Raw genomic sequence first — 14,983 nt, 5'->3', positions numbered from 1 at the left:
AAGTTATTGGTGACCATAATGCAGGTTGTTTGTCAAGATGTGGCGAGGCATGCTGTGAGGATGCTCGAGGAATTACATCGAATGAAGCAAGATGATGATCATTGTGATTTCATAATCCAAGTCGGAGATGATGTCTATCGTACACACAAAAATGTCTTGTCGGCTGGTTCCGCTTATTTTAGAGCCATGTTGAAATATGACACAAAAGAGAGTCGCGACAGAAAAGTTGTTTTGAAAGATGTGGATTCTCAGTGTGTGAAAAATTGCATCGATTTCATATATTCGGGTAAATTTGAGATTCCTGATGGAAATATCATTGAACTTCTTCACGTCGCAATGATGATGCAGCTGGATGACGTAAAGCAAGCCGTATCCGATATTTTGGAGGAATCAATCACCATTAAAAATTACTTCTCTACCAGAAATGTGGGTGATATTTATGGACTGGCTGATGTTTCTTTGAGATGCAGAATATTTTTAAAAGATAACATCATGGAAATCTCAGACCAAGCTGGATTTGAAAGCATTGACAAAGATGACCTTCTCGGTCTTCTGAAGTCGGGAAAATTGAAATTATGGGAAGAAGAAAAACTCGCATTATCGCTCAAGTGGATCGACACATCTCAAAGTAAAAGAGAATTGTTGCATGAATTTCTCGAAGTAATCAAATTAGATCTAATATCCCCGGCATATTTGCAACAGATTTTAGAAACTCACCCCCACATAAGTAATGACTCCGTGCTGTACAAGGCATTCACTGGTCATATTCTGAAAGCTTCCATTAAGGCAAAAGAAGATAATGAGGCTGACAAATTGATAATTCTTTTTGATGATGAGACAAAATGCCTCCAATCCTTCAATCCAATAACCGAGGAAATAGAAAAGTTTCATGATGCAAAGTTTGATTTCTCAATGGATTTCACAGCGATTTCTTTGGACTCATATATTTATGTCTTTTCTGAAGCTAAATCTGTTCATCAACTCAATTTTCAGAGAAAAAATTCGAAATGGGAAAAGATGGATGATATGATTTGCGACCATGGTTTATTTCCAAGCTCAGTTTGTTCAACCGGATCCATAATCGTTATTGGAGGAAGTGGTTTTACAGAAAAAGCTGATGTCGAAAGATTTGACCCATCTGTAAATCAATGGTTTTTACTGCCAAACAAACCGTCAGCAATTTCCAATGCTAGTCTCGTGTCATTGGATGGTTCCATCTATTGTATCGGAGGTTTTCGAGATGGTGTCGAAGTTTCTTCATTCTGCAGACTCACTCCATTCTCATCAGAGTGGGTTGATCTCGAGCCAATGAGATATCCTGCTGATGGCTGTGGTGTTGTTGCAGTTGACCAAAAGATATTTGTGACGAGTGGGATGAGTGAAGATGATATTCTCAACAATGTAGAATGTTACAATGTTACTTCAGCTCAATGGACTTCGTTGTCATCTATGAATTTAACTCATGGCAACAACAGTGCTTATCGCATCGGTAATTGGATTTTTGTAGTGGATCAGTTTGGTGACTCGCATGACATTGAGAAGTACGATTTATGTAACAAAAAATGGTGTAACATGGAAAAAGAACCAAATCATTTGTTCGAAGTTTGCGGATCTGTAATGGTGAAGCTATAGATCACTGGCTCCTAAACTGTCTGATGTACCGATCTTAGGGGGTCGTGACATATACTAGCGTGGGCCAGAAACTTACGTGTATAATGTTTAAACATGCATTTTTAAGATCGGAATAAGTTTACCTTCTGTTTAAACTTAAACGTATTTGGCAATCGGATTTGAAGCTACGTTGTGGCATTAGCAATCATGGTTGTATTCATTACACCAGTGGTTCCCAACCTTTTTAGTCTCGTGGCCCCCTTGGCCGATATTTGAGCTACAATTTCCCCCCTATGAAAAATTTGCCTGTGACTAAAAAAGGGTGCTTTTTAATGCACAACCAGTTGTTGACTGAGCAATTACTGGCCAAACATATTCAGATATGTCCGAACTTTGTCGAATGCGGACCGCACTACACTTTGGTAAAGTACAGCTAAATTTGACCTGTTTTTTCCCGGTCGGGTAGTCGATGACGAAAAATATAGCACCAAGTCCGCTTGTTATGGCCTTGAGTCGAATCAATGAATTTGATATATTTTGATGTTTTATGTCGAATATGTTTTTTACGCTAGCTCACATGTTGACTTTAAAAGGTAAAGAATTTCACCAGCGGCCTTGTGCTGAATTTGGCTGGACTTTTTCCTGCTTAGTAGCAATTTGGTCAATAGGCTGTCGCGGGCCCAACGAAATCGTCCACGAGCCTCACTTTATCAGGGGTTGTAATATTTATGGAAGGCATTTAAAAATACACCCAGCTTAAAATCCGCCAAAGAAACATACAATTGTAAAGAACTAGTTTCTACTTAACAGTTATACCATAAAAATTAAAAAAAAATTTGAACCCAGTTTGTTCTTATTTTGAGGTGTTCATGGTGTGTGTTGACTAGCATGGTCATTTACACCAGGCCAATTTTCTTCATTTTTTTATTCTGTAGCTGCCCACTGCTAGGCTTTTATAAGACACCGCGTACACGGACGAGATGGCAGGGAGGAGCCTAGATAAACCCACAACACCTAGGTGGGAATTCTGGAGTCGACCTCGGTCGGACTCGAACCCACAACCCTTGGTGTTGCAGTAGTGGATTATACCACTGCGCTATCTCACCACACATTGTGAACCCAGTGTATCTTCCGATACAACGCCAAAGCAAGATTCCCCCCTTCAAATTTCCAAATTCCCACCCGGTTGGGAACCACTGCATTATACTGAGTGACAGTTTGAATACCGTAATTTTCCATGTATAATGCGCAAAATTTTCACGATTTTTTGCCCTAAAATATGGGGGTGCGTATTATACATGGGTACAACAAGCCTTGAAAAAAATCTCCCTCGATGAAAAACTTGAAATCACTCCTTTCTTCATGTTCGTTTCCAATCGCGCTTCACTTTCATCCATCGCGCACAGTAATCCGTATTATAGTGTAACACGCTGCCAATTAGCGGGAAGCGTGTTGCCAATTAACGAGAGTCGTGTGCACAAGCACGCGATCTCCTGCTGAGTTGGTTTGCCGTTTGTACGCGAGCTGTATAATGATTAGCAATCGCATCTGTAAAAGGTCTCCTCGTGCTCTAGATGTCGTGTCGCTAGCCTGAACTATCGCGCCGCCCGCCTCGCAAGCTTTGGCTGCTATCTACTATCGTTTAAAGACAATCCCGCTAATTGTATAATGATTAAAGATCGTTGTGTAATGATTGTTCAAGAGTGACATCGCAAAATATAATGACATCGTATACTAAATCGGAACTATTCATGTACTGAAATGCAGGGTGCGTACTATACATGGGTACAGGCTTTTTCCCTGAATTTGCATGCTATTTTAGGGGTGCGTATTATACATGGGGGCGTACTATACTTGGAAAATTACGGTAATTAATAAAATTGTGAGTTTTGAGTGACAAATTTAAAAGTACAGTTTTGATCGTTTGAGTAAACAAAGTAAAGTTCCTGTGATCTATTTGTATCAATCAACTGATAAATCATATTCAATCTATCACGCTAACTTCATCTCACCTCTATCCGCAGGTTGTCAAAATAGTCAGCTATGTTACTAAAAATATAAGTTGAAATCTGCAATCAGTTTCCAAGACATGGCAGTTCTATTTCAAACCAAAGTAGAAACGAATGCTCTAGAACTGTGGTTCACAACCGAGAAGCATTTTCAAGGGGTCAGTGAAACCTCCATATTTGCAAAATGGTTGATGACATGAAGTGTATTATTTTCAAAAAGAGAAAACCCCGAGGCTGTTTTGCTTCATTACTGCTAAAACTTTAAGACTCAAGACAAGATAGCGTAATGGCGAAGCGTCCGGCTTCTTGATCGGTAGGTCGCGGGTTCGATCCCTGGCCGGGTCAGTCCAAAGACCTGATTAGTAACACTGGTATTCATAACTTCCCTGCTTGGCACTCATGCATTACTGGGATAGTATGGACGGGTGGTGCAAGACTTAGAAAGCCGTACAAGCCGTATCTGCACCTTCCTTGTCCAGTGGCATATGCACATCATGCACTCATGGTATGCATATGCACAGATCATGTGTATGTGTATCATGAGTCGGTGTATATGCCGCAAAAACATCAAGGACGAAAATAAACTACGTCCTTTCTCTTCCTTTCTCTCACATAAACATAATTGTCGTCTGAGATGAAATATTCTACTGTACAAACTCATTTCAATTGCCAATCGCTAATTGATACAAAGATTTGCTGTTTAGAGATGTTTGGTTTGGTTTGGATTTTGGTAAAAATCTGTTAACAAAAATTCATATTCTCCTTTTATATACAAGCCGAACAGAATGACATCTAGATAAGCTGTTAAATACAAATGACTAGGCTAGATGTCATTTGCACTAGTCAGCTGACAGTTGCACGATAATTGAGCTAAATTTGAACTAAAACTTGGGTAGGTCTGTGGGGTCCATGAGGGCGTGCTTTGTTACTGACCATGACCATGTCTGCTAACGTGATTCTAAGAATACGTCAATATGAGCATTCTTTCAAATATTGCTGGATTACCTTCGGCATAGAGCGGATGAGACTTTCTCCATCCACTGTTGACTCTCTCATGACCATAGAATCTTGCAATAATTTGCCTTCTTTGACGCTAGGATGTAAGATGTTGTTGCTTTTTATGGTTTTATGTTTGGCTGTTCTATATGTTGACTGCCTAATGATTTCCGTCACTTATACATCTCACTCGGCTCATTATTGCCTTCTATATCTGCGGTAATGTCGAACTTTCATTGATTTTCGTAGACCTGCTTCAAATTAGCGGCGTAGTCTGTTTACGTCACTCTTCTTATATCTGCAATTGCAATTTTATGTCTTATATGTTTTTGTTTCCACAGGAATAAAATTAGTGATAGTCTATTGCTCGATTGCATCCTGGTTCAGCTGTATGAGTGGGATTATTCAAAATGGTTATTTAAAACAACTTTTTCGGATTGTTGGACGAGATTCTTCTGATACGAATGGATTGTCCTTCGGATACTCAGCTGTCGGACAAATTCAGTTCTCGAAAATGAAATTTTGCTCAACACACAAACACGAGCCAGTTCCATACAGAGCATGAGGTTGGTTTTTGCTAGAACTCTGGTCATTATGATTTGGCTACAGTGGTGGAGGGATCTTACAGATGCCACATTTGACCGTTTTCTTGTCATTTGTGATGTCAATCCTTGGCTATAAGTTATATGCATTGTTCGTTGTAGACTCGAATATTCAATTGCCGTTGAATCAGTCAAATTTCGCCCAGTCTGTCTCCATGTATGTGATGACTGTGATTATTCATGTTTCTGTCAAAACATATTTTATGCCTCTTATTCTATTTCATTTAGCAAATACTTAATCAATCAGTGTAGTGTTCATGGTGATCATGGTGATCATGGTGTCTCTGGAAGCGGAAAAAGCACGCAGTGGCTGTGACTTCTGTCTAAGTTGAACTAGTGTGTGGGCCATTGGGAAGTTAGAACAATCTGTGATGCAGGGTGAGCAATTATTTTTCTCTGCTTCACTGCTAGGCTTTTATAAGACACCGCGTACACGGACGAGATGGCAGGGAGGAGCCTAGATAAACCCACAACACCTAGGTGGGAATTCTGGAGTCGGACTCGAACCCACAACCCTTGGTGTTGCAGTAGTGGATTATACCACTGCGCTATCTCACCACACATTGTGAACCCAGTGTATCTTCCGATACAACGCCAAAGCAAGATTCCCCCCTTCAAATTTCCAAATTCCCACCCGGTTGGGAACCACTGCATTATACTGAGTGACAGTTTGAATACCGTAATTTTCCATGTATAATGCGCAAAATTTTCACGATTTTTTGCCCTAAAATATGGGGGTGCTTATTATACATGGGTACAACAAGCCTTGAAAAAAATCTCCCTCGATGAAAACTTGAATCACTCCTTTCTTCATTTTCGTTTCCAATCGCGCTTCACTTTCATCCATCGCGCACAGTAATCCGTATTATAGTGTAACACGCTGCCAATTAGCGGGAAGCGTGTTGCCAATTAACAAGAGTCGTGTGCACAAGCACGCGATCTCCTGCTGAGTTGGTTTGCCGTTTGTACGCGAGCTGTATAATGATTAGCAATCGCATCTGTAAAAGGTCTCCTCGTGCTCTAGATGTCGTGTCGCTAGCCTGAACTATCGCGCCGCCCGCCTCGCAAGCTTTGGCTGCTATCTACTATCGTTTAAAGACAATCCCGCTAATTGTATAATGATTAGAGATCGTTGTGTAATGATTGTTCAAGAGTGACATCGCAAAATATAATGACATCGTATACTAAATCGGAACTATTCATGTACTGAAATGCAGGGTGCGTACTATACATGGGTACAGGCTTTTTCCCTGAATTTGCATGCTATTTTAGGGGTGCGTATTATACATGGGGGCGTACTATACTTGAAAAATTACGGTAATTAATAAAATTGTGAGTTTTGAGTGACAAATTTAAAAGTACAGTTTTGATCGTTTGAGTAAACAAAGTAAAGTTCCTGTGATCTATTTGTATCAATCAACTGATAAATCATATTCAATCTATCACACTAACTTCATCTCACCTCTATCCGCAGGTTGTCAAAATAGTCAGCTATGTTACTAAAAATATAAGTTGAAATCTGCAATCAGTTTCCAAGACATGGCAGTTCTATTTCAAACCAAAGTAGAAACGAATGCTCTAGAACTGTGGTTCACAACCGAGAAGCATTTTCAAGGGGTCAGTGAAACCTCCATATTTGCAAAATGGTTGATGACATGAAGTGTATTATTTTCAAAAAGAGAAAACCCCGAGGCTGTTTTGCTTCATTACTGCTAAAACTTTAAGACTCAAGACAAGATAGCGTAATGGCGAAGCGTCCGGCTTCTTGATCGGTAGGTCGCGGGTTCGATCCCTGGCCGGGTCAGTCCAAAGACCTGATTAGTAACACTGGTATTCATAACTTCCCTGCTTGGCACTCATGCATTACTGGGATAGTATGGACGGGTGGTGCAAGACTTAGAAAGCCGTACAAGCCGTATCTGCACCTTCCTTGTCCAGTGGCATATGCACATCATGCACTCATGGTATGCATATGCACAGATCATGTGTATGTGTATCATGAGTCGGTGTATATGCCGCAAAAACATCAAGGACGAAAATAAACTACGTCCTTTCTCTTCCTTTCTCTCACATAAACATAATTGTCGTCTGAGATGAAATATTCTACTGTACAAACTCATTTCAATTGCCAATCGCTAATTGATACAAAGATTTCCTGTTTAGAGATGTTTGGTTTGGTTTGGATTTTGGTAAAAATCTGTTAACAAAAATTCATATTCTCCTTTTATATACAAGCCGAACAGAATGACATCTAGATAAGCTGTTAAATACAAATGACTAGGCTAGATGTCATTTGCACTAGTCAGCTGACAGTTGCACGATAATTGAGCTAAATTTGAACTAAAACTTGGGTAGGTCTGTGGGGTCCATGAGGGCGTGCTTTGTTACTGACCATGACCATGTCTGCTAACGTGATTCTAAGAATACGTCAATATGAGCATTCTTTCAAATATTGCTGGATTACCTTCGGCATAGAGCGGATGAGACTTTCTCCATCCACTGTTGACTCTCTCATGACCATAGAATCTTGCAATAATTTGCCTTCTTTGACGCTAGGATGTAAGATGTTGTTGCTTTTTATGGTTTTATGTTTGGCTGTTCTATATGTTGACTGCCTAATGATTTCCGTCACTTATACATCTCACTCGGCTCATTATTGCCTTCTATATCTGCGGTAATGTCGAAATTTCATTGATTTTCGTAGACCTGCTTCAAATTAGCGACGTAGTCTGTTTACGTCACTCTTCTTATATCTGCAATTGCAATTTTATGTCTTATATGTTTTTGTTTCCACAGGAATAAAATTAGTGATAGTCTATTGCTCGATTGCATCCTGGTTCAGCTGTATGAGTGGGATTATTCAAAATGGTTATTTAAAACAACTTTTTCGGATTGTTGGACGAGATTCTTCTGATACGAATGGATTGTCCTTCGGATAATCAGCTGTCGGACAAATTCAGTTCTCGAAAATGAAATTTTGCTCAACACACAAACACGAGCCAGTTCCATACAGAGCATGAGGTTGGTTTTTGCTAGAACTCTGGTCATTATGATTTGGCTACAGTGGTGGAGGGATCTTACAGATGCCACATTTGACCGTTTTCTTGTCATTTGTGATGTCAATCCTTGGCTATACGTTATATGCATTGTTCGTTGTAGACTCGAATTTTCAATTGCCGTTGAATCAGTCAAATTTCGCCCAGTCTGTCTCCATGTATGTGATGACTGTGATTATTCATGTTTCTGTCAAAACATATTTTATGCCTCTTATTCTATTTCATTTAGCAAATACTTAATCAATCAGTGTAGTGTTCATGGTGATCATGGTGTCTCTGGAAGCGGAAAAAGCACGCAGTGGCTGTGACTTCTGTCTAAGTTGAACTAGTGTGTGGGCCATTGGGAAGTTAGAACAATCTGTGATGCAGGGTGAGCAATTATTTTTCTCTGTGGCGACAGGAAAAGCAAAAAAATCCGTTGGCGGACCAAGTTAAAAAGTTGTACTCTATCCTGCAGCGTATAAATTTTATGCCTTAATTGAAAGCAGCTAATAACGTGTTAATGCATGCCGCATTGTGCATCTTGGTGAAAAAGCCTTGTTGTCCAGCAAAGCTAACAGTTCTCCAAAATTCGCCGCCCCTTAATCGAGTGTCTGTCTTTATGTTTTTGTCACAAGAGTGAACTTTTTAGTACGGTATGACATGACTTGACTCTGTGTTTCAGAAATATGGGTCAACTCGTGACTCTGAGCAAAAGGTACAAGTCAATTTCAAGTCATCAACTCAAGTAATCGTTGTTGACTATCAATCGATGTATCTTGTACATGTTGGATTGTTCGCGATATCGCGCATTGTTATGTCACAAATACATTGACCGATTAGCTGACAATTTAGGTTGTACTAGTAGCATATTAATCCAATGGCAATGTATCTCTGTTCCTACGACTGCTCAGTGCTGACGTGCTGAGTGAATAGCTTATAGTTTTATGTGTTTATATTACTCATCGACACAATTTAAAATGGTGACTTGACTCGAGTCACCTCCAGAAATTGAGTGATTTGACTTTACACGAGTCACCTTCGAAAATTTACTTCATTATTGACCGCCTTCGGTTATCGTTGCGTTATCAATGTAATGGCCGTCCGATTCTCGAGTAATATGGCTTGGTACGAGTCATGCGCAATGACTCGAGTACAAGCCAAGTCAATATACAGATAGTGTATTTGTGGGCAGCTTTATAAAAGTATTTTGTTACAGACCACTTCTGCCCACTGTTCTACACGATATAGCTCATTCGAAACAGGCTGAGTACGGTATTTGATGTTTATTGTAGTGGAGAGAAGGCCAAGACGAGACACGGGGCAAGATGAGAAGACATGCAATTTTTTCATAGAACAATTTTCTGATGGACATATTCCTTCAACTATGTTGCTCTCATAATGTCATTCTATAGTCCTACCATATTAACAAGACGAACAGATTTGAGGTTGGGCAGAAAAATTCCAAAAACTATATTTTCATAGTCTGTGTCAGTTATGTGAATTCATGTTTGTAATGGCATACCTATCATAGTACTTCATATTATAAAACAACATTATTGGAGCTATTGTTGGAGCTGGTAGAGTGTAATAATTAGCAGTGTAATCATGCACTTACCTCTGAAAAGTAATGGACAGAAATTTTTTATTCAATTTTACACAATAATTGAGGTGTGGAGGTAAGATGAGACAAAACCATGGGGGTAAGTTGAGACATGGTTATCGGAGGGATTTTCCATTGAAGGCCTCGCAAGATTCAAAATTTATTGTTCAAGGCACACATAATAGCCTAGATTAGTTATCTAGTACAGGGGTTCTCAACCCGCCGCCGGCGACATCTTTCATTATAAACGCAATTACAAATGACACGGAATTGTTACAGATTAATTTTGTACCGCACGTCTCTGTTTCGTTTGACTACTCATTCTTGAAGGCAGTGGTTTCCAAACGGGGGGCGTGAATGCATCTGAAGCGGGCGTGAAGCTGCGGAGAACTGAAAAAAATTTCACGCTGCGCGCAAATTATCCCCAATTCATAGTTATTTCTCTGCGTATAGTCCGAATTTCATATTGGAGAATTCTCTAATTAACATCCATGCCCTTCCATGTCATCAAACTAGCCGTTTGTACTGCTAGCATTCTGGTTGCATTTTGTTATATGACGATAAGGGGCACAAAAATTTTCCCTATCCAAAAGGTGGCGGTCGTGTCTAAAAAAAGTTTGAGAACCACTGCTTTAATGCGTTCTCTTTTCTTGATATATGCTCGACTTCAGATTGTTATTGTTTTGAATCATTATTCGGCTGGACTCTGGTTCAAGAGAATCCCGCTACGTAGTAGGTCCACACTTTTGAAGATTGTTTGACTCACTGCAAACTGTTGTTGAGATTGCCGATGACGTTACAGACGCATCGTTTGAAATTGCTTCGAATATCGCTAAACCCAAGAAATCTGATATAGAAGGTGTGAATTCAATAAAACGGTACCGGTAACATACTTTGCGAATATTTGCTGCTTCCGGAACTTAGCAGCAAGGACAACATCACCAATCGACAAATTACGAAGATACAGTCGTCTGATTCAATCATGACCAGACGAGTAACATCAATATCAGTCAATCTTTTATCGCATGTTCTGGAACATGTCGCCGCGTAGGCCGTATACTACTTTAACCCAGCCTTGGACGAATCCACCGACATTGCATAACTAATTATCTGGTTGAATTTTATCAGAGTGGACATATTTGCAGAGGACATGCTTACTGGCAAACGTGGGGAGGGGACCAACGAAAAATATCAACTTGACAAAGCTGACTTCTGTAACTATTGGTGCAGGGCCCCGGGCATGGGCGGAAAAGAGAAGGGTTGATTGGTTTGCTCAGAAATAACCCCAAACACCAGACTTATTCTCATATCACTCAGAGCTCAATGTGATAATGGCGTCTGTAAAGCAAAAGTTATCGTAATTTTATACTTGCTTGCCCACGCATTGGAACAGAGAGTTCGGCTCTCTGGTGGAAGGATTTGAAGTTGCATATACCGGCTTGGCAACGAATGTAATGCACGCTCCATGAAGGGATTTACATGCACTGCTAGAGGATACATATTCTCACAAGCAGCAGCTGCAAACTTACGAACGCTGTCCATTAATGCTTTATAATGCATAAACTGTATTAAATGCCCGTATACGACTGGTAAATAGGCTACAATAGTCTAAAATGAATAGTAGGGATGAATACAAGGTAATATTGTTCTGCGGCCCGCAGCGTATTTTGCTGCTAAAATGCGGCCGGTTATACAAGGGAAGTTGAGAACCCCTGATCTAGTAGAATACCAGATCTGACATTACAAGACAAAATAATAGCGAAACTCTTATTGTTGCTGGATCCCATAGATAATTGGTTTTCGATGTCATTTTAATTCGTGTATGATGTCCGAATTCTTTTTAAAAGTGAATGATTCCATGATTATTATATTTTATTCATGATGTTGCTAGTTGATTCATAATTTGTAATGAATTGGTGGTGTAATGAGCAAGAATTGCTTGGTGACTCTTCTTACCTTCACCGCGGAGGTAAGTTGAGATATTTGAGAAAGGATTTTTGAGGGCCAAGAAATCCAGTATGTTATTTAGTATAACTCAAGCCATAGTCATAAACAGGGCCTTGTGGATATAAAGCTGTATCAGCTCTGTATCAGCTGTATCACCACTCTACGGTATGGAATCGGTGTCTTGTGTTCACACAATTCTTGATTTTTTTATTATTATTTTTTATTACTTTAACTTGGAGAATCATCGCTACTCCCATGCTATATAAAACAAAACGTACCCGGAATTCACCCAGGTATCACCAGAGGTAGTCAGTAACGAAGTACTTCTACTTTTTCGAAGTACTCAAGTAGGTTTCCTCTACTTCTGGTACTTACTCAAGTATATCTGATTTTTTCTACTTCTAATTCGTAATGTTTTGTGATCTACTTACTTACTTTCTGCTATTTACAGTTCGTCAAGTAGAATTTCGGGGCTGTTTTTTCGGGGCTTTCCATTGGTACCAAAATTAATCCTCAGAAGGCATTACTCTTTGAGTGGCATTGAAATAACAGAAAAGGGTCTCATCTTGGCCTCCTCTCCCCTATTGTATTGCCTCTATTCGGACATATGTTTTCTAATTTTGCTCTCTCTGGTTTATGCATGATATGTAGCACTGTAGCAGTACTGCACCTGCCTGCACTTTTTGAGAAATTATCAATCAATATAAATGTAGTTGGTTACCACTCCACTCCTCATTTTTCAATATCTGGTGATATAAATCAAATTTGCTTTCAAGACAGTACAATTCTCTTAAATAGCCCTTAAAGGTGATTGGTTATCATGGTCCTTTGTCAGAATGTGGAGCAACATGCTGTGAAGATGATGGTGGAATTAAATCGAATGAAGGAAGATAAGGACCATTGTGATTTTGCTATTGAAGTTGGAAACGACGTCTACTACGCCCACAAAAATATATTGTCGGCTGGCTCTGATTATTTCAGAGCCATGTTGAAACATGACACTAAAGAGAGTCGAGAGAGTAGAGTCGTTTTTAAAGATGTTGATTCCGAATGTGTCAAAATCTGCATCGATTCTATATATTCCAGTGAAATTGAATTTCCGGATGGAAAAATGATTGAACTTCTTCACGTCGCAATCATGATGCAGTTGGAAGGTATAAAGCATACAATATCCGATATTTTGGTTAATACAGTTACCATCGATAATTTCTTCTCAACAAGAAATGTTGGTGATATTTATGGACTGGATGTTGTTTCTTCAGAATGCAGAATATTTTTACAAGAAAATATTATGGAAATCGCAAACCAAGCCGGATTTGTCAGCGTTGAAAAAAATGACCTCATCAGTGTTTTGAAGTCGACGAAAGCAAAGTTATGGGAGGAAGAAAAACTAGAATTATCTCTCAAATGGACCGAGACATGTGAAAAGAAGAAGGAATATTTGTATGAATGTCTTGAATTCGTTGACTTCGATGAAATCTCCCCAACATTTTTGCAACATCTTCTAGAAAATAACCCCACTATCAGGAATGATTATAAGTTGAACAAGTTGATCAGCGGACATCTTCAGGAAGCATCGGTTGAACTGGTAAAAACAACCGAATTAATAATTCTTTTTGATGAGGAAACAGATTGTATTCGGTCCTTTGATCCAGTTTCGGAGAAAATAACCAAGTTCCACAATGCTGGGTTTAGGCGTTTTAATTGTTTTACAGCAATTTTCCTCGACTTACATGTTTACATTTTATGCAAAGGTAAATCCGTTTATCGACTCAATGTTCAACGAACTAATTCAAAATGGCAAAATATGGAAGACATGATTTGTGAACACGGGACGGATCCTTGCTCAGTGTCATTGTGCGGGTCAATATTTGTCATTGGTGGAAGTGAAATAGGAGAATATCGCATTGAATCTACTGATGTGGAAAGATATGACCCTTCGGTGAATCGATGGTTCCAACTGCCAAACAAACCTACACCAATTTGTCATGCAAGTCTTGTGTCATTGGATGATTCTGTTTATTGTATCGGAGGGTTTCGGGATCGTGTTCAAGTTTCTTCATTCTGCAGATTCAATCCATCCTCTTCAGAGTGGGTAGATCTTGAACCCATGAGATATCCTGTATTTGGCTGTGGTACTGTTGCAGTCGATCAAATGATATATGTGACCGGTGGGTGGAGTGGAAATGAGATGATCAATGACGTGGAATGTTACGATGTTACTTCAGCACAGTGGACTTCATTGTCATCTACGAATCTTTGTCATAGTTTCAATACGACTTATCTCATTGGCAATTGGATAATTGTAGTGGATAGACTTGGCGACTCTGATTGTATCGAGAAGTACAATTTATTGAACAAAAAATGGTACAGCATCAAAAAAGAGGCACGTCGATCTTTTGAACTCTGTGGATCTGCAATGGTCAAGGTGTAGGAGTACATCTCTGGTCCTTCAACTGAAGGCCGCACCACTCTTAGGAGGACTTGAGATATTTTAACGCGGGCTGAAAAGTCTGAGTACTGTTGAAACATGCATTCTTGAGTATGGAATAAGTTTCGGTTGTGATGAAACTTTAAAGTGCTTTGATATGTCATTGTGGGGTCGCTCTCTCTTCTGTTAAGTCGTTCTGTGTTCCTTTGAGCGGTGTTGCAATGTTAATGAACTATCATTCGTACACCTGCTGCTTCATTTAGTGATGTTGACTCTGTATGTTACCCTTCCTTTACTTGCAAGTCAATTTTTACATTTTTCTATTTCAGAGATATATAACTATTGATATTCTAGTGTGCAAGCCTGTCTCAGCTCAGTTTTGCAGTTAGGTTTTGTCGACAAGATTAATAATTATGGATTCTATGGCTACACAATGTGCAGACTGCAGAAGTGCAGAGGTGTCAAAGTATTCGGCGTTGGTACTCAAGTACAAGTAGGTGTTGTAACGCCACACTGATATAGATGTTAACCGTCCTCACTGCACCCAATTGCAAATTGAATGCATAGAATGGATATATATTTCATACAGATACCATAGTATCAACGACAGAACATTTTTCATCTGAGTTTGGCAGGAAATTTGTATCGGGTGTTTGTTTCTTGGCAGTTGATTGATGTTTTAACACTTTTTGGAATTGATCTGATGCACTTTCTTTATTAGACTTTGACTGTGACTCAGTACACAAAAT

At 39.4% G+C, this 14,983-nt stretch overlaps 1 protein-coding gene across 1 annotated transcript; it reads left to right on the top strand.

Annotated features, from left to right (window-relative positions):
• Nucleotides 1-11,995: 11,995 nt before the first annotated feature.
• LOC145442993 (kelch repeat and BTB domain-containing protein 12-like) lies at nucleotides 11,996-14,562 on the top strand. The gene has a single exon (XM_080321001.1). It carries the CDS (start codon nucleotides 12,624-12,626, stop codon nucleotides 14,235-14,237), a length of 1,614 nt encoding a protein of 537 aa, XP_080177127.1. The 5' UTR covers nucleotides 11,996-12,623; the 3' UTR covers nucleotides 14,238-14,562.
• Nucleotides 14,563-14,983: the final 421 nt, after the last annotated feature.

This window comes from Botryllus schlosseri, chromosome 1 (genome assembly GCF_051294905.1).
Source record: "Botryllus schlosseri isolate E-star chromosome 1, Bs_hap1, whole genome shotgun sequence".
NCBI classification, from domain to species: Eukaryota; Metazoa; Chordata; class Ascidiacea; order Stolidobranchia; family Styelidae; genus Botryllus; species Botryllus schlosseri.
The sequence above is the reverse complement of the archived record's forward strand: the minus strand, read 5'-3'. Positions and strand labels throughout refer to the sequence as shown.